The sequence below is a fragment of the Paralichthys olivaceus genome, chromosome 17, assembly GCF_024713975.1.
Source record: "Paralichthys olivaceus isolate ysfri-2021 chromosome 17, ASM2471397v2, whole genome shotgun sequence".
Lineage (NCBI taxonomy): Eukaryota > Metazoa > Chordata > Actinopteri > Pleuronectiformes > Paralichthyidae > Paralichthys > Paralichthys olivaceus.
In genome coordinates, this window is record NC_091109.1 from 6139630 (window position 1) to 6164194 (window position 24565).

At 39.6% G+C, this 24565-nt stretch overlaps 2 protein-coding genes across 5 annotated transcripts; both read left to right on the forward strand.

Moving 5' to 3' along the window:
- The first annotated feature begins 764 nt into the window (after positions 1–764).
- Positions 765–11370, forward strand: zdhhc20b (zinc finger DHHC-type palmitoyltransferase 20b). 4 transcript variants are annotated; one of them, XM_069512830.1, is made up of 14 exons: positions 765–925; positions 3455–3481; positions 3760–3854; positions 4257–4377; positions 4469–4538; positions 4648–4680; positions 5037–5157; positions 6016–6051; positions 6254–6386; positions 6779–6905; positions 7152–7241; positions 7777–7889; positions 7976–8054; positions 8206–11370. In XM_069512830.1, the coding sequence occupies exons 1-13, from the start codon at positions 808–810 to the stop codon at positions 8017–8019; spliced, it is 1128 nt and encodes a 375-aa protein (XP_069368931.1). In that variant the 5' UTR covers positions 765–807; the 3' UTR covers positions 8020–8054; positions 8206–11370. The 4 variants fall into 4 exon arrangements, with proteins under 4 accessions (XP_069368931.1, XP_019943272.2, XP_019943271.2 ...); XM_069512831.1 differs by having other exon boundaries at positions 770–925; positions 7976–8023; XM_020087713.2 differs by lacking the exon at positions 6016–6051 and having other exon boundaries at positions 766–925.
- Positions 11371–15715: 4345 nt separating this feature from the next.
- On the forward strand, positions 15716–22732 carry slc51a (solute carrier family 51 member A). Its single transcript, XM_020087327.2, has 8 exons — positions 15716–16003; positions 18748–18899; positions 19000–19073; positions 19296–19454; positions 21158–21269; positions 21817–21963; positions 22250–22355; positions 22471–22732. The coding sequence occupies exons 1-8, from the start codon at positions 15766–15768 to the stop codon at positions 22620–22622; spliced, it is 1140 nt and encodes a 379-aa protein (XP_019942886.1). The 5' UTR covers positions 15716–15765; the 3' UTR covers positions 22623–22732.
- Positions 22733–24565: the final 1833 nt, after the last annotated feature.

Below are 24565 nucleotides of genomic sequence, written 5' to 3' on the forward strand. Positions count from 1 at the left end.
ATGATTCTTACCAGTGAAAGTTTGGAAATAAACTTTTTTATGAGCAGTTTTTTGTCAGAACTTTATTGATCAGAATCAATTCCCATTTTCTCATGACAAGTCATGTAACAAGTCCATCTGTTAAAATCAAACCATGAATTATGATATAGATCTTATTTTTACACAAATATGTTAATACACTACACTCAAGATTTTTATTAAATCATGGGCCATAAAGCGACCACAGTTTACACAAGTCATTCATTCAGCTCTAAGTATCATTGAGTATATATTTAACTATCTGGTTTGTTCCTCGTTTAAACACAATATGTGTTTGATTTTCTATGCACATTTCTGCAATTTTTTTCAATTTTTAATTCCTCTGTATATATTTGAATCCTACGCAAATGTTTAATTTCTCTGTAAAAGTTTAATTTTGCTTCAGTTGTTTAATTTATTTATTTAATTGAATTTCCTTAATTCCTCTGTACACATCTCAATTTACATTCATCTCAGGCCAAGTTCTACGTATGGTTACTGTGTTATAAGTTAACTCCAATGTATAAGTCAAGTCGAATGTATGTTACTGCCACTGGATGCTTGAATCTCCTTCGGAATCAATAAAGTATCTATCTATCTATCTATCTATCTATCTATCTATCTATCCATCCATCTATCCATCTATCTATCTATCCATCTATCTATCTATCTATCCATCTATCCATCTGTCTGAAATGAATTGATCGCTCTCGTCACCCACCTCCTCCCCTGTGAGCGCTGAAGTGACGTCACAGCGCGACACTCCCTTGCCCCAGCAGAGGGAGAAAGATGGCGCCCACACACGTACTGAGATGCTGTCAGCGGGGCTTAGCGTGGATCCCGGTGATTTTCATCGCTCTGGTGGTCTGCTGGTCGTACTATGCCTACGTGGTGGAGCTGTGTATATGTGAGTAGCCTCCCCCGGCTCTTCGTTTTAAAGCCGCCGGTGTTTTCCTTGTGATTAGTCTTCCTCCTGCGCTAACATGCAGCAGCCGCTGTCCGGCAGGAAGTAAACGGACTGCAGCTCAACAATGGCTCCGTCAAAAAAAAGAAAAAACACATCCAGCTACTTCTCAGCGAGCTGCCGGTGAACCGGGCTTCGTGGAGAATTCAGTGTCAGACAGAGGGAAAGTTTAGAGGTTTATCTCGCTGCCTGTCTGGTGTCTGTGGGTTTTATTGTGTCGAGCTGCCACACACACAGACACACACATACACACACACAGACACACACAGACACACACACACACACACATCAACACTTTTCCTCCAACTAGACTTCCGTCGATCAGGCAGGTCACACGATGGCCAGGCAGTTTGGTTATTCTGGTTTTTAACAGCAAACACTCATTGTTTTTTGTTTTCCAACCGTCGATCAGTTCATTAGATAAACACAGAGGTGACACACAAAAGGTGACTAGTGACTGAATGGCTGGAGAAACACGTTGAATGCAGATGTTTCATTTTACACTGTATTTCTATGAATCAAAAGCAAGACCACCCATTACAATAAGAGTAGACTGATCTGTAAAATGATTTGATGTTTGTCAAGTGTTTGGCATTTTCTGGCCTTAAAGAAGCGTTTCAAACCACAACCTTCACTCAGGAGCAAGAATCAATCTTTAAACTTCAAATAAATAATGTGACATTTATCGATATGAAAATACTAATCTCATATCGCCCAGCCCTATAGTGCAAACATGCAGTTAACACCCAATCCCGCTCTATGACATGTTAACATACAGAGTGAACCCGGTTTATTCAGATTTTGCATCTAGATAAAAAGAGGAAAAGGTTGAAGTGACTTTTAAAAGCAGCGTCATTGTTGTCAGGAGCTTCGATCACAAAGGCTCAGCTGACGAGTCTTTCAACTGGAACAGCGACCGGTGTCACATCTGCATTTACATCTCTGGGAGAGAGAGAGAGAGAGAGTTCATATCAGATCAGAAGTACTTTATTAATCCCCGTTGGGAAATTCAAACGTTACAGAGCCCCTGAGAAAGAGGCGAAAGAGCAAAAGCAGGTATAAACATAGCAATATAAAAATCAAGTAAGGCTAAAAAGAAAAAAGGTATACATATGTAGAAATAAAGACCGGGTATGTATAGATTTACATTTGTGAATGAGTGTAAGTTAAAGTTAAAGTATACACAGTATGCATTATTAATCTTTATAATTTACAGGTTGTCATTATACAATTTGACAGCCACAGGCAGGAATGATTTCCTGTGGCATTCTGTCGAGCAGCGTGGGTGGGTGAGACATGTAAATTGTGGTCGACAGCACATTTGATGAAATGACAAACACAAGAGCAACCTTTCCTTCTCATTTTTTTCCTTCAAAAAACATACTGTGTATATATGTTTATATTTTTGTTGTTAAATTTTAATACTTGATTTTTTTTTAAATCTTGTAATATTTAGAGATGTCTGACATGCACCAACAACATCAAAACAAATTCCATGTATGTGCAAACTTACTTGGCAATAAAAGCTATTCTGATTCAGGGGATGTCGATGCGGAAGTGGTTTTCAAACCGACACTTTCCACCAGCATCGTGAAAACATCTTATCTTTTTGAATAACTGTTTCCATCCGTTCAAAGAAGTTGTTCTGAGTGACACAAGGGGGCCATCACCTTATTTTGGTTTTCATTTATTTTGTCATCTGTTTGTATTTGATCAGATTTGTGAATTGAGATTATAAGTCTAAGAAACCAACCTGAGAAAATCCCCTTTTTGTGTTTATGACCCTGAAAATGAAGCAATATCTATGTGTGAGTCCCTGTTACAGATTGAATGGCTTCAGTTTGTATTGAGTGATTTACGCGGGGAAAATGCAGAGATTTCATAAAAGTTCTTAAATTTCATTCATGACCTTGGAATCAGTAGTTTACAAAGCAATGTTACAACAAAGTCTCCTCCTCTTCAGCAGTAATACAATTGTCCTGCAACTGTATTTCTGAAATATGAATGAGAGTTCACTCTCAGCTTCTGAAAAAGCAGTTGACGAAACAGTTTCCTCACAAGGTAAGAAGCTTTTAAAGGTTCGGAAAAATATATTTGAGTGAGTAAGCTCAGTCTGCAGAGATTGTTGTGAAAGATGGTGTCAGAGGTGGTGAGAGAGCTTTTCAATTCAAGTGAAGTTGTTAAATATGAGAACTTTCTTTTGTCACAAAAAATAGTTTGGAACAAACTGCAACTCTTTAATCATGTTGGACCCATTAAATGAATCCTGGGCTCATTCTTGATCCCAATCCTAGCGTGGGAAACACTGGTCGGATATAGTTTCCATCTAAGGCACAGATTTATAACTTTGTAACTTTATAAAACACAAGATGTTGATGAACAATTCTCTGTTCCCCCTGTGAAGTTCTGATGTTGGAATCTTTTTTTAAAAAATGTCTAATGTTTATTTTCTTTCTGTTCTATCTCTTTCAGTCACCATCCCAAATTTAGGAGAGCTGAGTAAGTGTCCTGAGAAAAACTGAATTACTGAACTGACTCTGTTTACAACTTAATGGAATCATCTGTTTGGTCCGGACCCTGGAGAAATATACTTAGTAGATTGAGTTAAAGGCTAAAAATGAGGAAGTGTGGTCGACTCTGAGCCGAGCTGCTTCTTCTCAATTACTTATTTGTTAAATATGTTGATTTACAGTGGTTCTTTTTTTAGTCCATGCAAAAGCTGTGTACACATTAGATTGTGTATGTTGTTGATCCTGATGCTCTGTTTTTCCCTCCAGTTGTCTACCTGATCTTCTTCCACCTCTTTTTCATCATGTTTGTGTGGTCTTACTGGAAGACCATCTTCACCAAGCCTGCCAACCCTTCCAAAGAGGTAGGCTACAACAATCCCATTTTCCATATGGAGCCCTCTGTGTCTGTAGAGCTGTTTTCAGACATGAACTTTGGGAAAATGTCTGAAAAATTGGGAATCCGGAGTTTGTGTATGAGCGTTTCTGCCACGTGTTATGAAACGTCATCAATAGACCCACTTGCTTGATGTCAACTTTCCAGACATTTTGTTCGGGGACTGGCAGGAAAAGTTCTGTAAAATGTCCGTAGCCACTGACTCCAACATTTACGATCTCACGTACAGCCCATCTGGAAAATTCTCCGGAAAGTCTGCAGATTTCAGTCAGTGTCTGAAAGCAGCTTATATCTACAACCCTGCCATAAAGTCAACATGATGAATGTATTTTTTGGAACAAAATTGAATATGCTGCTCTTGTCTCTCCAGTTCTGCCTGCCCAAGGCTGAGAAGGAGCGCTACGAGAAGGAAGAAAGGCCAGAGTCCCAGCAGGAGATCCTCTGGAGAGCTGCCACCAGTCTACCTCTGTACACCCGCACAGGAGCCGGAGGTACGTCTGTGTTTGCAGCCATGTATGAGACACATTTGTCTGTTTATCTGAGCTTATTGTCTTGTATTAATAACATGTTGTTGTTGAGCAGCAATCCGTTACTGTGACCGCTGTCAAGTTATCAAGCCAGACCGATGTCATCACTGCTCGGCATGTGACATGTAAGAAAACCATGTTTACTGAATACAAGCGGTTGATATTCTTCTCTTCCTCTTCCCTCACCCCTACAAATCATTTTTTCAATGTCTCCTCTTTTACTTTGTCTGGCAGGTGCGTGCTGAAAATGGACCACCATTGTCCCTGGTATGTGTTCATGGTTTTCAGTTCCCTTATGCAGGTTTAATATAGAGATGATCCAGAACTTACTCTTATCCCAATTCTTTTCACTTATTCATTAAAGGTTTGAAAGATAGTGTTGCAAATACTGGAATGTGATTGGTTTTGACACTATATTAGAATAAAGTTGAATATTACATGTTGCCAAAAAGATCTGCTGAAAATTGTGCTCTGGATTGTTTGTAATCATAGAGGCTCATTAAATATTAACCAACAAAAGAACACTGCAGCGTCGCCTGTGGCACCTTATGTAAAGTTCAGATTGATAAGGTTTTTTTCTTGGAGAGGGTGACGTCTGACTTTCGGTGTGTGTTTCTCTGCAGGGTGAACAACTGCGTGGGATTCTCCAACTACAAGTTCTTTATCCTCTTCCTGGCCTACTCGCTGGTGTACTGTTTGTTCATTGCAGCCACCGTGCTTCAATATTTCATAAAGTTCTGGACGGTGAGTTGCAGTGCGCAGAAGGAAAGTGTTGTTGTTTTTGTTGAGAGAAGATTTGATTTAATTCTCCCCTTCCCGAGACTCATACCTGGACTTTGTGTATCGGCCGACAACAAGTACCGATCCGATGCCAGTGCATTCAAAAAAATACCAGCATGTATGACATATTTTAACAGTTGTATGCTACTTATCCTGTTGCATACAACAGGAAACTTATTTACTTTAAAGACGGTTTTGGATTGGTACATATCCGCATACTTGCCGATGCCCGACCCGGCATTTTCGCCAGATATCTGAGGAATTTCCGATTCCGGTATCGCAGCATCTCTTGTGATGTTGGAGAGGATGCAGATGTGGCTGCGTGTGAAATCCAGGTCGAGCATCCTTCTCAGTTGGTTGTGCATGGTGCTGACCTCTCCTGTGCTGAGCTGTGCTGCTCCTCTGTTTTGTCTGTCCTCTCTTGCCCTTCACTCTCTGACCCCTCTCTGTTGTCCCTGTTCTCGGACACTGGGTCATTGTCCAGGATTTCTTGTCTTCTCTGTCTGCCTCTCATCGTTCAGAACCATCAGTCACACCACTCATGCAGCCACAAAGAGACGGCCCTCCTGTTCTTTTTTTCCTCTTCTCACTTTTGTAGCTGTTCCACTTCACTTTCCTCTCATCTTTACCTCTTTCATCCCCTTGTTTCCTCTATTCTGGTCACACTTTGTCACTCACCCACTCACATTCCCCCCCCCCCCGTCGCCATACTTGGCTTTGACTTGTGTTCGTCTCCTGATTTTTAAGTGTTTCCTCTCGTCTCCCCTCCTGCCTTTTCTCTCCTGGTGTTGCTAACTAGTCTCGTTTCTGTTTGTACTAAAGCTGTGCCGGAGGAAATCGGCAGAGAACTGCCCAAAGGTAACCCAGTCATCCTCCAAAGACTTGAGCGTTTCAGTGCCTCTCCATCGTTTCCTTGGGTATTGTCGTGATATGCATGCAGTGACATGGTTCATGTTCTTATTCCTTTGCCCTTTTTTTTTTCTCTACATAGTCTTTCTTTTAATATCCTGTGTAGGAATTTGTTATTGATGACTCTCCTCTTCTTCTGTCTCTTCCCCAGAATGAGCTGCCAGACACTCACGCCAAATTCCATGTCTTGTTTCTTTTTTTTGTGGCGGCCATGTTCTGCATCAGTATTCTGTCCCTCTTCAGCTACCACCTGTGGCTTGTAGGCAAGAACAGGTCCACTATAGGTAACACACACACACACACTCGACAGGTTTCTCTGCTATTAAACACGCTCTACATCTACATATGCATCTAACATCAACACAGAATGTCACACAATTTGTTAAAAAAGTCAGTCTCTCTCCTTTCTCATTAGGCTTATATTATAATAATAATCTTTATTTCTAAAGCACCTACTTAAACAAGGTTAAAAAGTGATTTCATAATATATTAGAATAAAACAAGACAAAAATAAGAACGATATTAGATTAAATGTAAATATTAAAAATAAACATCCTTTAAAACAGTTAAAAACCAGGCGTTAAAAGACTAAAAATATATTTGAAGCAATGAGTTAAAAACAAGTGCTGGCGAGTCTAATGGTGTGTTTGTATATTCTCTCCATTCTTGTCTCCAGAGGCCTTTAGAGCACCAGTCTTTAGGACAGGCTCTGACAAGAACGGCTTCTCTCTGGGTTTCCGTAAGAACATCGCTCAGGTCTTTGGAGACCAGAAGAAATACTGGCTGCTTCCCATCTTCACCAGGTGAATTAACCAGAAATGAACATGCTGTTAGCAGGACTAAATATATATAGATATACTTCTCTTCCCCTCATAGCACTAATTGCAGCTGCATGACTCAGATTTATGTTTGTGCTGGAGAGTTATAAACACTGGACCTCTTCCTTTAAACTATCAGATTACCTTTGTTGCAAATCTCACCTGATGCAGTTAGTCGCCCTGCAGGTCAACTGCACCTAATCTTGAGCTTCCCTTCTTTAATTACTGCAGCCAGGGAGACGGTCTGACGTTCCCTACACGGCTGGTCAGTGCTGATGCAGAGCAGGCAACAGTGACCCTTCATCCGGAGCCCAATAAAAGGTGAGCAGTATATTGTTATACATATATATATATATATATATATATATATATATATATATATATATATATATATATATATATATATATATATATACACATGAAGTTCTGCAAAGGATTTATGTTTGGGACGGGTTTGTACACACTATGATAATAAATAAACTATATTTATACAGCAGTTTTTAAAAACAGAGTTTACAAAGGGCTCTGACAGCAAAGCAAGAAAGGAAATAGAAAAATAGGAGGATGTGACAAGGAGGCCAGACCACTATGTTTCGGTGGTCGGAAACAAGGTAGTGTTCAAATTAAATGAATAAATATGCAGCTATGACACTTGAAAACCTGAACACATAAAAGCAATAATATGACAATAAAAAGTAAAAGAAAAGTAGAAAAGAAAATACAACATCCCATCAAAGCAACTCCATAAAAATGGGTTTTAAGAAGAGATTCAAAAACAGTAAAATCCTAAAATCAATTCTAAAATGGACAGGGAGTAAATATGAATTCTTTTTAACTTTGTTGGGCATGTTTCCAGTGCTGCGGACGTCCCTGCGAGCCCTCTCATCGACTCACAGAATCGCCTCCTGAGCAACGACCAGCATGCCAACAACATCGCAGACCATCTGGCTAACAACACCCTCAAATCAGGTGAGCCTCACCAGGGACGGGAATATTTTGCAGACAGAATTAACTAACTTCCTTTGGCTTATCACATTTTCTGTCTGCCTTCATAGATGATAGTGAAACCATTACAATCTCCATGGAAAGCGAGTCCTAACCAGGTAAACCTGAATCCCTGGAGTTCGTCTGCAGGTTCGGTTACAGTTGGACAACGTTTATGTGCATATTTGGATTTTCTTTTTGTATTTTTGCTTGGGACTGCTGCTCTGCACAAGTATGTACATTTCTAATGTGATTCACCAAATAACGGTTGTTTTGTTTTTGCTTTCTTTGTCTACCGCAGGAGAATATCCTCAATCATCTAAAACGATGCCTTAAGCAACGCAGCAGTTTAGTTCGTCACCATGGCAACAGTCTCCCACTGCAACCTCATCCCCACAGACCCGCTCAGCATAACCGTGGAAATGCATTCATTTTGCCCTTCGCAGAACAGTAATGCATTGGCATTTTTCGCATGCAGTGTCGTAAGCAAATCTTACACCTACCACCCACAGGACATGACATACAAGGTTGTTCCCACTAACACGAACATACATACATACATACATACATACATGCATACATACATACATTCATACATTCATACATACATGCAAACTGTCACACATGCAGCCATTTCCTTTTGCTGTTTCGTTTATTTTTTTCTTACAACTGGAGCATTTATTTAGAAGATGAATGAAGCCTGGAGGGATTTATTTTGCTGTTATGATAAAACTTTTTGTGCCAAAAGCTTCCTTGGTGCACCAGGACTTGTTTAAAGGCACAAAACTGCAGTGGAGAGTGGTGGACAAGCTGGATCAGTGTGTTTGATTTGATTTCGCTTTTGTGTTTTTTTTTTAAGGCAGTACATCCCTCTGAAGATGGATCAGTTTGCTCATGTGACATTTTTTTATAATTCTTTAACACAAGCGTATATATATATATATTGTCCGCACCTTTTTTTGAGCTGGATTTTTCCCCTCCAAAACCCGGACAACAGTACAGAGGACTCTTCTGCATTGAACCAGTGCACAACAGGGAAGACTGTAGCTGGGTTTTGGATGGGGTTCTGGATAACAGAGGGCAAGGTGGGGCATTTGCACTTTGTAGTTTAACAATATCCATCAAAACAACGTGCTGCTTTTTTTTTTATCATGTCCAAATAAGCATCCCAGGTAAAACAGATGTTGGATGATGTGATTTATGGCGTACTGTGTGTATGAATGTGTGAATGTGTGTATCACAGTTGCAGTGGCAGTTTTTTCCTTCATTATTTTTTTTCCAGAACTAAAAGAATCAGCTTTATGTGCTTTTGTGGCCAACTCGTGCGACAACGTGCTGCTTACTTACGGACAGTATGACCTGGGAGATGCGATTCACACAGTGTAATGTGCAGCGTCCTTTACTGCCTGTTCAGAGTCGGCTCATTATGTCATTGTGATGATCAGTGATTGTTTGCCCAAAATGTCCACAGCCGCCTGTCCTCTCTACAACTCAGTGCTTCAACCTTTTACTAAGACACCAACACTCATTGCCAAATAAGGGCTTGACCTGTCAGGAGCTCTGACCTTTGAACCTGCAGTGTTTACAACATTCTAGCTTTATCTTGTCCTCACTGGCCAATGTCATGGTTCTACTAGTCGTCGTGGCAAAGTATTTTACACGAGTTGTATCTGTCCTGCCTGCCTGCGTGGTTCATGATGTCCTAGCAGTACCAGTGCTGGCCAGCAGGTGGCAGCGAGGCTGTTATCGGTCCTCATTCAGATGAAGAGTCTTCTGTTCTTCACAAGCATCTGGCTCAGGGCTCAATTCCCTTTCTGTCTAATTTGCAGGTGCAGCTTTCTTCAGAATGAAATGATCTCATAACATGATTCACTATGTTCGCCCAGAGGAAACCAAAGTGAATCGAACCTCTCTGATCTGCTGTTAAAAAATAGGTGTCAGCTACAGCTTCTGCTCCTCGTCTACTCTTTACCTAATTTGGAATCAGCTCAGTGTTGTGACCTTGAACTGTTTTAAGGAGATTTAGCTTGTGTAAAACTTGACGGTGTATTGTCTCGTCAATGTTGAACGTCTGGGATGTGACTTAAATCCACAATAACTGAATTTTTAAAGCACCAGAAAACTTAAAAGACTGAATCACCAATGCATCATGTGTATATCTGTAAAAAGATGAACAACCAAATAACTTTTCAGGAATGGGGTACATCCTTTTCCATTGAATCTCTGTCATTTATATGCAACTTTCCGATTTACATTAGAGGGAGATTTGAGGTGTCACTGCTCATATCTGTCTGGTCACATCCCTGACTGTTGCTGGAGGAGCCTCCCAATAACTAGACCCAATCAGACTCTGGTGATGTACAAGTTTACAGCTGTTTCTATCTTGTAGAGTGAACTTGTGGTGTTGTACAGTGTGTTTCTCTGTAATCGTCATAGTTGTGCTGAATGTACCACAGACAGGACAGTGAGGGCTGAAAGACGGAGCGTTAAAACAGCGTTTATGTTTACATTTTATCCTTCCAATCATGTTTGACCTTTTGAGCCCAAGTGTATTTCTTTACAAACAGGCGATTGGAGGATATTTGTTGCTGTATGGATTACGCTGTCATGGTGGCTGAGTACATACTGTGGTTTGATTTCAGCAGATGAAGTTGCTGTTGAAGATCATGGTCCAAGCAAAGGTTGTGTTTTGATCAAGTGTGGATCTTTTTTTCTAAACCTCATATGTAACCATTTAGTTCTATATTGTATAACGAGCTTGGCTCATTCCCCTCATCACGTATGATCACTGATTATAAAACATTGGACCTGTCTTCTTGTTTTACAAATTGCCTATAATCTGCCTCTGGGTGGTTTGGCCTTGACACTAGAGTGTGTGTGTGTGTTTTGTAAAGCTTAATTGAGTGTTCCTTTTGTAATACTGTCGTCTTGGGAGAAATGCTTTAGTGTAGCCATGAGATTTTTTACATGTCTGTGTACATACATAACTGTCTGACTAATGATGAAAAGCATGGCACCTAACTTCTGTAAACAACGTTTTAACATAACAGGGATTTTGGTGATAAAACAGACTGGGTTTTTTTTCAACTGTAGCCAGGGGTGTCATGTTTTAATTCAGCTTTACCCTGGTCTGCTAAAACTTTATAAATGAAGCCATAAAGACTCCTGTGAAAATGGAGGAAGGATCTTGAAAATTCAGTTTAATTTCAAAAAAACATTTCACATCTGTACCGTACACAGTGCAGATGTTGCCTATCATAACTTGCTTATTGCTACATTTTGATTTCTTTTTGTTACAATGTCCTATTTTACAATATGTGTGTGTATATATATTGATAATGTATGAAAAAGACTACATATATATTTTTCTTGTCTGATTAATTTTACTGTTCCTATTTTGTGAATGAAGTACATGCCTCTACACAAGTAACGTGAAAATAACAATAAATGTTTTTTTAAACCTCCAGTCTAATTTTGCTGTCATCAGTTTTGTAATTGCTGCCATCAAATGAGTGGGAATGATTAAATACAAGGTAATATAGAAATATGTACAAAGAACAAAGTGGACTGAGTGGAGCAGAAGGTGCTGAAGCTACCTTTCACCATTTGACTTTTACAGTGTTGAATTAAAGATTTCTGGTGTTGGTATGATGGTGTGATGTTAATGGTGCGAAGTGGCAAGTTTTACTCTCTGTGATGTTGGGGTTAACAAAAACAATCACCTCTGTCTTGTTGTCATCCAGCTGAAGAAATATTTTGTTTTAACATTCAGTATTTCTCACCCTGAAATCAATTAAGGATGGACACAACAGAGATGCAATCCCCAGGATTGATTTAAAGGTATATTTGTGTGTGATTGGTGTAGCAGTGAAAGTAGACATTAAGCAGGTGGAAGATTGAGCCTAAAGGGACCATACACAAACCAAATAGAATGGGCCCCAGTATTGATCCTTGAGGTACTCCATAAGTGATAGGGGCAGTAAAGAAAGAACATGAATGATATGAGGGCATTGCTGACATAGTAAAAGGATCACCTGTCTCAAAAGTGGCACTTTTGAGAGGTCTAATACTATAGAACATTTACGACAGTCAAAATACTTACTCTGAAGAGTATCCTGCTGTCAGACTCATGATGGACTCAAGATCAAAATACATTTTTGAGTCCTGTTTTCTTCCTGTCTAAACCTGGTGCATATGATACCCACAATGCAACACTACCACCAAAAGATAATCTGGAGTGTCAAGTGCATCAAGTCTCAAGACTTTAATTCCTTACGCCTGTATTTTTCATTTTCAAGTTGAAGTCTTACTGCCAGGGTTCACTTACACATTTTTTTCCTGAAACAATTTGTGATTTGTGTTGATAAGCTGTGTTGATGTGTTTTTGTCAATATAACTTAATGGTTCAGTGTGTAGAATTTAGTGACATCTAGAGGTGAAGTTTCATGTTGCAGCTGAATACTCCTCATTTCACCCTCCCCTTCCAAACATGTAAGAGGTGAACTTCAGTTGTCATGAAAACTCAAAAGGTTTTAGTTTGTCCAGTTTGGACGACAGAAATAAAAAATCATGGCGGCCTCCACAGAGAGGACCCCCCTCCATGTACATATAAAGTTTTTAGATATAAAGGGCCCATTCTGTGGTAAAGGAAACAACAATTCATACAATTTAGATGAAACACGCCAGTGAAAACATCACTAGAATTTGTTTATATTATTTCTGCCAAAAATTCCTTTCACCTAAATCTTACACACTGGTCCGTTAAGTCTTGAATCCCAAAATTGGCTCAGTATCACAGAAAACACATTGTGTATTTCAGTGGAATAAGAGAACGTTTTGTATAATCTCCTGAGTAACTTTGTGTGAAGATAATCATTAGCAGCATCTGCACTGTTTCAATTCAAGGAGTGAAAGATAACAAAAGATGCAATTACAGCAAGCTGACAAAATAAATAGCTGTGTTAAGCGATAGGAACAGTAAACACTGGTGTGGTTGCTATGCAGGGTTTAAAAAGTTATTTTGATAAGTACAGATACAACAGTAAAACAGGCTTATTGCATCATGACCACAGTATTTTAAAGGGGTCAACAACCTTTGTGGACTTAGATTCAGGAACCACACGAACCCTTTGTTATCTGTGTGACACCCAGGCCTTTGACTTCTGTTATTGACTCCCCCCTGCTCATCCTCTGAAATCCTTCATGCTTCAGTTTAATTTTTCTTTCAAAAATACCTGACATGGCCACTTGTAAATCACAAGTTAAAGCCCCTGAGTGTAACACACCTGTTCTGCAGATCTGTGCGGTGACACTGGCCAAGGTGAGAACAGCGTAATGTCACATAACACAGATTAGAAAAAAAAAAATCAATGCTGCATTGAATGTAATAGAATTAAAAAATAGAACCTTCCTTTTGGACAGTTATTAGACTTCTTGTACTTAAATTATGTTGAGGGCATATGTTTGACAGAAAAAAGACAAAACTCCACTGAATTATTTAAAAATTGCAAATCTATTACAGTTTTTTGGTGATTTTTGAATCCCCAACAAATTATTTTAACTATTTCACGTGTATGTGTTTACTTGTTGCCTCTTTGGGATCTTTACCTCCACAAATACTCTCCTTGTCAGGACCAGTAGACCTCAAAACTTGATTTCGGAGCTCCTGGTTAAGATCAGTGGTAAGCTGTGAGCTGTGGTTAGGTTAGGAATGGGTTCGGTATAGGGTATTCGGTATTGTTCATGGTTCAAGTAAAGGATAAGGTTTTGGTTAGGCTGTCCACAATGAATGAAAGTCAATGCAAAATGCCAATAAGGAAAGCTACCAAAAACCTGTGTGTATGTGTATGTTTGTGTGTCCATGTACATCTAAGCTACAAACTCCCATGTTATTGACCTCGGTGTCAGTTTTTGAAGGAGAGTAAATAGTGACTTTCCTACCCAAGGCCGCAGCAGCCTTCAGGGGAGGCTTTGGATTTATTATTCATTAAAGGCAATGCTCACCATTAAAAAGAGATTTGGGACAGTGACCTCAGGATTAACTGACATTGTCAGTATTGAACACGGTAGGAAGTGATATTATCAAAACCTCAGAGGACAATGTGATTAGGAGTTGATCAATTAAAAGCTGCTGCATTTGGATGAACTTTAGTGGGAATGACTGTTGCACAGCCGAGAATCAGAAATAGTTTGTGGAGTTGTTACCTTTATCTCTTTTTTTCTTCAAGACAACATCCTCCTCCCAGTCTGCCTCCTTTTTAACACAAGATTTGATCAAATTAAACAGTTAAAAACTAAATAGAAACAGCTTATTGATATTTTCCTGTACGCATGTTGCGCTGTTGATCATTTCATTGTCTTTGGATGGAACATTTACTTCACTTTCACATACTCAGACCCGTCGGAACAAGAGTGTGCACCCTCTGGAACAGAACCATTAAGGAGTGGCTTGACGTAACCAAAATCAGCTGCTCAGACTTGATTAAAATGAGTCAGTGGTCATGTGAGGTCAGACTGTACATTTTGTATCTGGTGAACAAATACACACACACAGTATAGCTTTGTATGACACATAAATATTTCCTTTCTCATCCCTTGCTCATTCCAAGATTGGGCTGTGTGTTGGGTCGTGTGACTGGATGTGTGTGCATCTGCGGCTTTAATGGATTTTGCCTATTAATCATACCTTGAATGTGCCTGCACATGTAGCCTGAGGATAAAGATCTTTAATCTCAGAACAAATCAAAAGCAGTTTCCTTCGTGCAGCCATGAAAACTTGGATATGAGGGTGATGCAAAACAAAATTCACAGACAGATAGATAGATAAATAGAAGACAACATTCTACTACTTCAACTGATGGTCCAGATCACAGTGAAGGCCTCCATAGGGGTTGGGGACAATTTGACAATTTATTCAGATGGACTCATGGGTGCAAAAAGGTTTGCAGCAAATGCCTCACATGACGATGCTCCTGCACATGTTGCTATGGGAGCAGGGAGCATGTGATGTGAGTGCCAGCTTTGTCAGTGAGCTGCAGTCCTGAGAAATACCCTTAGATACCTAAGGCCATGTAACTGGCTGTCCTCTGTATTGAGCTCTACTATCAAGAAGTTCTCCTGTGAAAATATGAATCCAGATCATTCTTTCACCATGGCTGTGCTCCTTCAGAATCCACTGAATTTGTAATATAGCCTCAAATATTCTTTGACAATGAGAAGAAAATGACAGACACGTGCACTCAAAGATGAAAAAAGGACATGAGTTTTGCATAAATGTAATTTGCTACAGGCCTCAGTTTATAGCTCAAACTGGAACCAATAAATACCATCACCAACCACGCATTCTCCAAACTAACGCATACCATTACCGTTTTTAGAGTAGTCAATCAAAACCTGATCAGCGAAAAACGAACACATGGCAAAAATAGCCAATTTTATGAGAGCCTAGATTCAATTAACTTTTATTAACTTTATTTGATAGTTTATTTCTTATTGTATTATTAAGATCAAACACTTTGTAGGCTTCACAAAAGTACAGGAGCAAACCTTCGTTTTTCCATTTCAGTGAATTTGATCGAGATAATTCACATATGGAAATAAAGGCAAGCGCACACATACACTGAATATATGATGAAATAAAATAATGAAAAAAACATTACACAAAAGAATGTGAATCAAAATAACGTTTCTGTCTTTTCTCATTTTTCTGTTATGTTTTTATTTATATGAATTTTTTATATATGTATGTTTCATTTCCAGTGAATTTCAGATTCAGACCACGTTTTCTTGCGTCACTTCGGTGACGACATGGGGGGGCGTGTGTAGCGGCTGCAACAAGTGTGTTTTTTTTTGTAGGCTACAGATGATAACCTTCCATGAAAACTTTCAGGACGCCTCATTTGGACACTTGGAGAGGAGAGGAGAGTCCGCAGCGCAAACTTTACGCACGTCTGTGGATACGAGAGGGACCAGCGGCACAAGTTGTTGTTGTTTGTGGAGAGAAATCCGTCGACATCATCCAGCGATGAATAATGGATCGAACAGAACAATTGACCCGAGCTGCAGGGGGAAGCCTCCTTTCGCCATCGACATCATCGTCAGTGAGTAGCTGCGCATCAGCAGAATTGTATTCGCAGGAATCCGGTTAGATTCCCATGTTGGCAGCCTTTTTTCTGTCTGGTCACTACAAAAGGAACTAAACTGGTGAAACTGATTCATGAGAACTTCATTTTCCGCCTAGAAGGACCAGGACCAAACTTTAAGTACTTCTGGGGAGTTTGTGTTTCCCCCTGTGGTCCATCCTGATTTATTTTGGGACGCAGCAACAATGTGATAATACAAAGAGGGTTTTCAGAAGCAGCCAAGCAAACTCGACAATAAATAATGAAGAAGAGAAAATGTTGGCTCTATTCTCTGTTTTACTCCCTGGGCCCCAATTCAAAGCCCTGACGTGTAGTTAATATCTTTCAAGATCAGCGCAACATATTCAATTAAAGCCACTTGCTCAGTGCTCAGTTCCAATGACTTTTTTTCCAACTAATCCATTAATCCATGTCACTTTGGTGCTGGTGTTACTGTTGTAAATTCACATCTCGGGCACAGACTTTGTTGGATTATCTTTTTTATTTAGCTTTTTCACTTGTCAGCCTGACACGTACAGGGGCTTATAGAGAAAATCCACTTAAATAAATTGAGCTAAGCGATACTTTCATGCGTTAAATTCTAATGTCACTTTACATCACAGTGTTTCTATTGAAGTTTTATTCTAAAAAAAGTTTAAATATTATCTGTATAATCTCAGGACACGTTTGAGGTGGCATTGCTTTTTTTTTGAGTATTGCAATTCAATTTATTTATTTTTTGTATTTTCACCTTTTCATCCAAATACTACTTCAGTACATATTTTGCAATGCTTTGTAGGTTACACATGGTTCAGTGATGTTGCAATACAAAAAATTGCTGCAATATTTAGCTTCTTTATGATTAAGTCAACCTTTAAATTAAGACTTTAGTTTTTTTATTCAAATAATTAATTGAAGACAGTTTTACTCCATTGTTGTAAAATAGATGAGAGGGGAAATTCTTTAAACATACATATATATATATAGATATATATATATCTTGACTATATCGTCCGGCTGTGATGTCACCTGGTTTCAACCCTTTTCTGTTGAACATGGGCTTTGGTCGTCGGAGGTGGCAGGTTAGAGTCAGGTAAAATATTCATCTCAACTGATTTCAGACACAGCTTCTACAGCTATTGTCCAGGGAAGTTATCACATTGTGTGGCCCTGACGACATTTCACAGAACACTATATCGTTTCACATTACTGGAAGGATGGAAAAACTGGAACCAAAGTTCCTGCTAAAAGCTGAATGTAATTTCCTGTCTCTGTTCCTAACACGAAATTGTCATCCAGTTTGGAAGAATGAAAGAGAAGCTTGAAGTCATTTGGGAATGTTTAAAAAAAAAAAAAAAGGACATCCATTTGATGTGATGCTCGATTACGCTTTCAACATGTTGTGACTCCTAAATGAGCCATAGATTCCCGGAGAAGAAGCCGTAAAGAGTTAGGACCATGAGACGGGGCTCTTATCAGAGCTGGACCTCACTCACACTCTCACTCACTAACTCACTCACTCACTGACTCACACCTTCACTCATTCACTCACTCACTCACACATTCACTCACTCACTCACTCACTCACTCACTCACACATTCATTCACTCACTCACTCACACATTCACTCATTCACTCACACACACATTCACTCACTCACTCACACATTCACTCGCTCTCTCACTCACACACACACTCACTCACACACTCACTCACTCACTCACTCATACACTCACTCACACACTCACTCACTCATACATTCACTCACTCACATTAACTTATTCACTCACTCACACATTCACTCACCCACTCACTCACACATTCACTCACTCACACACTCACTCACACACTCACACACTCACACACTCACACACTCACTCACTCACACACTCACACACTCACTCACTCACTCACACACTCACACACTCACACACTCACTCACTCACACACTCACACACTCACTCACTCACTCACTCGCTCACTGTCTTTTCTCTACCAATCACAGCTAATGACTGTCTGGATTCCTGACTATCATTGACGTAGGTAGTAGTGGATCACTGGCAACATGTTGAAACCATTGACTCAGCCTAATATAACCCTCATATAACTTTGTCTGGCACATCTGTTTGTACAATTTTGATTGTTCCCATGTATACGTGTCTGCAACAGTCTGCATGTGAGGTCTTTTGTTCCTGTTTTCAGTTTCACTGTATGGTCACTTCGTTGCATGTCTTCAAAGAAAGTCCAATGGCCCAAAGAAAGTTTTCTTAGTTGTCTGTCAAACATTTTTAAAGGTGGAAGAAATCTCGTTAAACTTTATATTGTAGTTTTTTTCATGTTGCAAGAAGTTTTGGATTTAACCACATTTTCCTGTGATTGTAATTCTCATTGTTGGGCCTCCAGTTTTTCTTATGATTGTAAACCTAAAATCTTTTACTTTGAAGCCACCCGTTATTAATAATTTATTCAACCTGCCAAACTTTTTTGAATTCATGAAAATGTATTTTCTTTTCATTGAATATTTTCTAAAGTTGATCTTCTGAAACTTGACCTATAACTTGCTGTTTTCCCAATATACTTGCATGGAACTGTTTATATTTAATATATATCAGCACAGTCAAAGTTCATATATCAGGTTTGGATTTTGCAGGACGACGTTTGAGTCCAGAAAAATGAAAGATGAAAAATGATCATTTGAGGGACTTTCCCTCTTCTCCCTCCAGATTTGGACATCTTTGGCAAAATCCTGTACTCCATCCTCACCTTCATGGCAGTGTTGTCAATGCTGCTCTTCATAGAGGAATGTATCTACATCTATAAGAAAGTGCCGTCCAATAAGAAGAGTGTAATGATCTGGGTGAATGGGGCTGCGCCGGTAAGATGAATGCAATAAAAAGAGCAGAGAGACAGAGAAAACAGTTTGGATCATGTTTTATCTTCGCATGACGTTCACCTCCTTCCTTTCTCTTTCTCAGGTTATCGCCACCATGTCCTGTGTGGGGATGTGGGTCCCCAGAGCGACCATGTTTACTGATATGACCTCTGCCTGGTGGGTCTGCTTTTCTTTGCCTCCCTCGCTTTCTCACCTTCCATCTCTCACTGTGCTGTGTATTATTTCACCGGCAGAGCCCCACGGAGACAGATCACATGGGAAACTAGCCATGTCATTGATACTGATGTGTAATATTCCTCCACTGATCTTCCTCCTTCGTGTGTCTTCTCCTCTTCCTCTCCCCTCACTTCTCATCCCTCGTTCTTTATTTCTACGCAGTTACTTTGCCATTGTGGTGTTCAAGTTCCTGATCCTGATGCTGGAGGAGGTGGGTGGTGATAAGGCTTTCCTGATGCGGGCAGGGAAACACAAACTGAAGATCAGCACAGGGCCGTGCTGCTGCTGCTGCCTCTGCCTGCCGCATGTCGCCATCACAGGGTAAACATGTACAGACACTGGTTTTCATGATCGATATCTTTGTGCCGCCAGAAGAGGTGAATATCAGCTGTCAGCAGTAGCCTGGCTGTCGCTGGATGACAGCAGAAATGTTTGATGGAGAGTGAAGCATGAAATCTGCTCAATTCATCTACAGAAGAGTTGATTTATCAGATGGAAGAAAAGCTCTGTTTTGTCAGGGAGGCTTTAACACAGCACAACTGGCAAAGCCCCAAAGAGTTTTCGTACCAACACATCAAACGTTGACTGTAAATAATGATGGGTGACATGTTTCCACTTCCTACCATTGTCCAGAAATGAAGCAAAAAAGTCCCAGTTTCAAACGCTGCCATCTTACTCATTTGGAGCCAGAGTCAGAAACCATCTTGAAGAAAAACATATTTGATGTGTACTTTGACTTTTTACTGCGGCTTACGTCCCATCCACTAACATGGAGGCAGCGGGGTTTATGGAGTACACGCTTTGGCTTCTCTTTCGGGGGGTCTTCATGCTGTCTCTCTTTATATACGATGTATGGAATCAACTATAAAGTCAGGAGTGACAAAATCAATACAGGCAAATATTGCACACAATTGTTTCAGCTTATATTTGAGATTTTGCTCAGTCGACAGAAGACCTTCAAATGAGGCTTCACCTGAATTGAGACAAGTTTTGCATCAACCTCTTGTCTCGACTCTTATCAAGAAAACAAACTAAATGTCCTGACTATTCCTTTAACTGTTTGTATTTAAAACAGCAACAGAGATATGAAGGGAGACGGTGTTTCTCGCGGTTGTACGTTTGCTGCTTATATGTTGAGTCACTGTGTTATTGAGGTGCTCACTGAAACATGCCGCTCTGTTAATTAAGTCCAGATCCTGTGCAGCGTCTTATCACTCGTTGTTTGAGGAGGCTGATGCGCCGCTCTCTTATGTAATTGTTTGCTTGTTTGAAGATTGTGTAAACGCAGAGATCCACCGAGTGTTGGACTCAGATTAGATGTACGCTTCTGTTCTGTGAAAGCAAGTTGAACACACTCCTGGTCACTCAGCCCTGTTGGGGAGGGGGACTCACTATGTCTCACCGTCTGCGCAGTTTAAATAAGTGTTTAATGGTTGTCCATACGTCTGTTGGACATTTTTATGAACATAATATCTCAAGATTTTTTTTCAATTTGGGTGAAACTTTCACTTGGACTCAAAGACCAACTGGTTAGATTTTGGGGAACAAAGGTCATGGTCATGCTGCGTGAGCGTTTCATCTTTAGAATCCCTTTAGAGAATCAAATGTTCAATGTACAAATGTTCGCCCGGACTCGTTGATTAACCGATTTAGTGGTCAAAGGTCACAGTGACCTCGTGTACGACTGGGAAAAAAAATTAATGAAAACTGAGACTGCACTTGTTGACAGAGGCATTCAATTGCAGGGCAGTAATTCTAGTTTCCACACACAAATTGATGTGTACAGTCTGTTCAGGTGGTGATGAGCGTCAGAGGGACAATATTGTTTTCAATTTATTTACGAGCCAATAAAGATGAGGCCAAGGCTATGTTGTTCAAAACATCCTGCTGTAATAATCCAGGATTGGTTCAGGGGCCGTCCATGATTTCCAAGTTTGATTCAGTTTTTAAATGCATTTTGAGACTAAACCCACGTTATGTCATTAGCAGCTGCCATTAAATAGTTTCCTCTGTTCCCACTCCAGGCGCTCGCTCTTCCTGCTCAAACTTGGCTCTTTCCAGTTCGCTCTCATGAAGACAGTCTTCACCATCCTCTCCATTGTCCTCTGGACCAACGGGACCTTTGAACTGACTGACGTGAGTTAATTACATGGAAATTCTGAATTGCCTCTATCTCTAAATTATTTTTCCGATTTATTTTCCAGTTATTTTGTAGGAAACTGAGGACTCATAAAAACACATTGTTTATATTGTTTGCTTTTCATTTTTTAGTGTCTATAAAAATCTGAATTTTCTATATTAGACTTAATTGCTCCGGTTGAACACATTTTGTGTATTAAATTATCGTCATGTATTCTGTGCAATGCAAAGATACATTTTTATCTTCCTATGTCATATTTATATGACAATATCTATGCCTATTTACGAATTCACATTATGGGGACTTGTCTTTCTTATGGGGACAAAAAATCCCAATAACATAATACATAAAACTTTAAGGTGAGGACATGTTTTTTACTGTAAGGTTTAAGTTGAGGTTAAGGTAAGAGTTAGACAAGTAGTAAGTATGGTTAAGGTTTGAATAAGTCTCCAGGAAATCGATGCAAGTCAATGTAATGTCTTGCAAAGTCATTGAGACAGTCACATAACTGTGTGATTGTGTGTGTGTCTGAATTCATTTCAGTTGAATATCACCGGAGCTGCCATTTGGATCAACCCATTCGTGGGCATCTTGACAATCATAGCCCTGTGGCCTGTAGCGATCATTTTCATGCACCTGAGAACTGCCCTGCGGACAATCAAGATCATCCCCAAGTACGCCATGTACCAGGTAAGGCACAGGAGAAGCATGTATGCACACAAACAGCTGTTTGCACATATGATGTAAGTAAACACTCTAATAACATGTCAGGCTGTCGGGCTTCATTAGTTTTTTTTTTTACAAGATTTTCCAGCAGCCTTTTGTTTGTCAGGGTTAACTGTGTGTGTGTGTGTGTGTGTGTGTGTGTGTGTGTGTGTGTGTGTGTGTGTGTGTGTGTGTGTGTGTGTGTGTGTGTGTCTGCGTGTGTGCGTCTGCGTGTGTGCGTCTGCGTGTGTGCGTCTGCGTATGTGCATAGCTGGTGCTGATCCTGAGCCAGTTGCAGTCAGCCATCATCAACATCTTGGCCATGAATGGAACCATCACCTGTATACCTCCTTTCTCTGCGCCAGCCAGAGGATACAGTGAGTCAACAATCAGTCCATCCATCCATTTGTTTGTTTTGTTTGATCCACCCATCCTTGAAGAATGTATTTTTTCTTGTCACCACTTTGATTTCCTTTACTTCCTGCTCCACAGTGATAAGTCAGCAGCTGTTGATCCTGGAGATGTTCATCATCACCTTGGTAACGCGGCTGCTGTATCGACGACAGTATGAGCCTCTACCTGAAGAAAAAGAAGACGACAACAATGAAAACACCAAGATGGTCGTAGTAGCGGAGTCTGCATGAGACTGTGTGTGTGAGTGTGTGTGTATGTGAGAGAAAGATTTTTATCCCCTGCATTTATTTGATTAAGAGATTGTATAAGAACATGTGAATAAATATGAATTATATAGAAACTAATGTTGTGGATTTTCATTAATTGACATGAATGAATTGCAATACAGTAAAAAGAACACAAAGAAGAAAAATAATTCATGTAGAGCAGTGATAAAACATCATTTATCATTTTTCACCATTTTAATAACAATAATAGTTTTACAATGTCTATGGATTCAATTTTAATTCTGTAAATAGATTTGAATATCAAGGACAATCCATTGTTGTGAGCCAAGTAAACATAGTGTAGTTCCCTTCACATGGTCAGTGATCCCCAGTCTAGTTCTTCATAGCGAATGAAATGATTCGCTCCATCCAAGCATCGAGGGGCTTGAGGTTATGAGCAGCAGTATTCATGTACACTGAAACAAACACTGATAAAAATGTTGCCTCTACAATATGCTGTCATGTAAAACTGAAACACTTCTAGTTTAGAAAATAAACTTGAGATTTAAGCTTTGCAGTTAGTTCTTCAATATGAGTTTCAAAGCATAAAACCTCCTGTGCTGTTTTTCTTTATCTGCCTATATAAACCTGTGATGTCAATAAGGCTGCTCAGTTCCAACAAAACTAAATTAAATGAACTCAACACCTAACACAATAACTAAATACTACTGATAAGAAATGCTACATAATGAACTGCTACATTAACTACGGTAAACACTGTATTTATTAGCTATTAATTATGTGCAGGGTTGTATAAAGCTTATAAGTAGTACATTTTAAGGTGTTTTTTTTAACCCAACTAAATATAAATTTATGAATTAATGTTGACATTTTACATTCAAGCATGTTAAGCTTATGTCGTGTGCTCTAAGTGAAATACTCCAGAAGCAATGGTGATGAAATAGAGGTAGAGATGGACATGAATTAAAGATGAAAGAATATTGAATTACTCAGCTTTGTGCAAACTTCTCTGTCAAACCAAGGGCAACCAAAAATACAACTTCTACTGCTCATGGAGATATTCCCTTTTGTGAGGCATTTATTATATTAAACTGTATTTGTATGTATTATCATGAATTTGCTGTCTGTGTTAAAACCTCTGGAATATGACGATCACAGTTATCCATCTGCATATGGATATTTTCAATCTTCTGCCAGTAGGTGGCGGTAGAAACTAAACTGTAAGTGGAGTGTAATTGTGATCAACTGCAGCAGAACACTGACACAGGGATTTAAACATTCACATTTAATCCTGCAAGACAATATTAAAGTATTTATATTACCGATTACAATGTGCAGTATTCTTTATGTGTACTTGTACTTGTATATTACTCAGTGTATCAGTGACCAGCTGCAAAGTAAACAAGGCAACAGAAACCACGATGATTGACACGCCTCCGACCAATCGGGTTGCTGCTGTGGCTGACTTCCGGGTTTTGGACCAATCACCGCAGTGCATCAACAAGCCCGTGCCAAGTGCGGTTGAGTGGAAACTCTTCGAATGTACGTGTTGTCCAGTGACGTCAAGTTAGACCACACACACCGGAAACCTTGGAGAAGGTCTTTCAAAATAAAACGTGCTGCTGGTTAGCCTGGTTTCACAACAGTCGTCTCCTCTATGAGCAAAATGTGCTGGTTTTTGTTTCATAAATTGTAATTCATGCTTTTATCGATCATTATTATTTATTGATGGTATGCCTGGTTGTAAAACCCCAGGGGAATTCCATGTTGCTCAGTCAGTGAAGGCCACATCACTGATCATGTTTTCAAACCTAAGTGTTCGTAAATTCTGAGATTATCATGGCTGCATTCGCAAATATTATTCTACGAATAAAGGCTCACAGGTTTTCTCACTTTGTCAATGGCATAAATAATTATTCTAAAAGTATAAATATTAACAAGCTGCT

Coding starts and splice junctions, on each gene's coding strand:
- slc51a (XM_020087327.2), top strand. CDS start 15,766: ATGATAACCTTCCATGAAAACTTTCAGGACGCCTCATTTGGACACTTG. Junction 19,074..19,295: donor ACTGATATGACCTCTGCCTG/GTGGGTCTGCTT, acceptor ATTTCTACGCAG/TTACTTTGCCATTGTGGTGT. Junction 19,455..21,157: donor CCGCATGTCGCCATCACAGG/GTAAACATGTAC, acceptor TTCCCACTCCAG/GCGCTCGCTCTTCCTGCTCA.
- zdhhc20b (XM_069512830.1), top strand. CDS start 808: ATGGCGCCCACACACGTACTGAGATGCTGTCAGCGGGGCTTAGCGTGG. Junction 6,052..6,253: donor CGGCAGAGAACTGCCCAAAG/GTAACCCAGTCA, acceptor TCTCTTCCCCAG/AATGAGCTGCCAGACACTCA. Junction 6,387..6,778: donor CAAGAACAGGTCCACTATAG/GTAACACACACA, acceptor TCTTGTCTCCAG/AGGCCTTTAGAGCACCAGTC.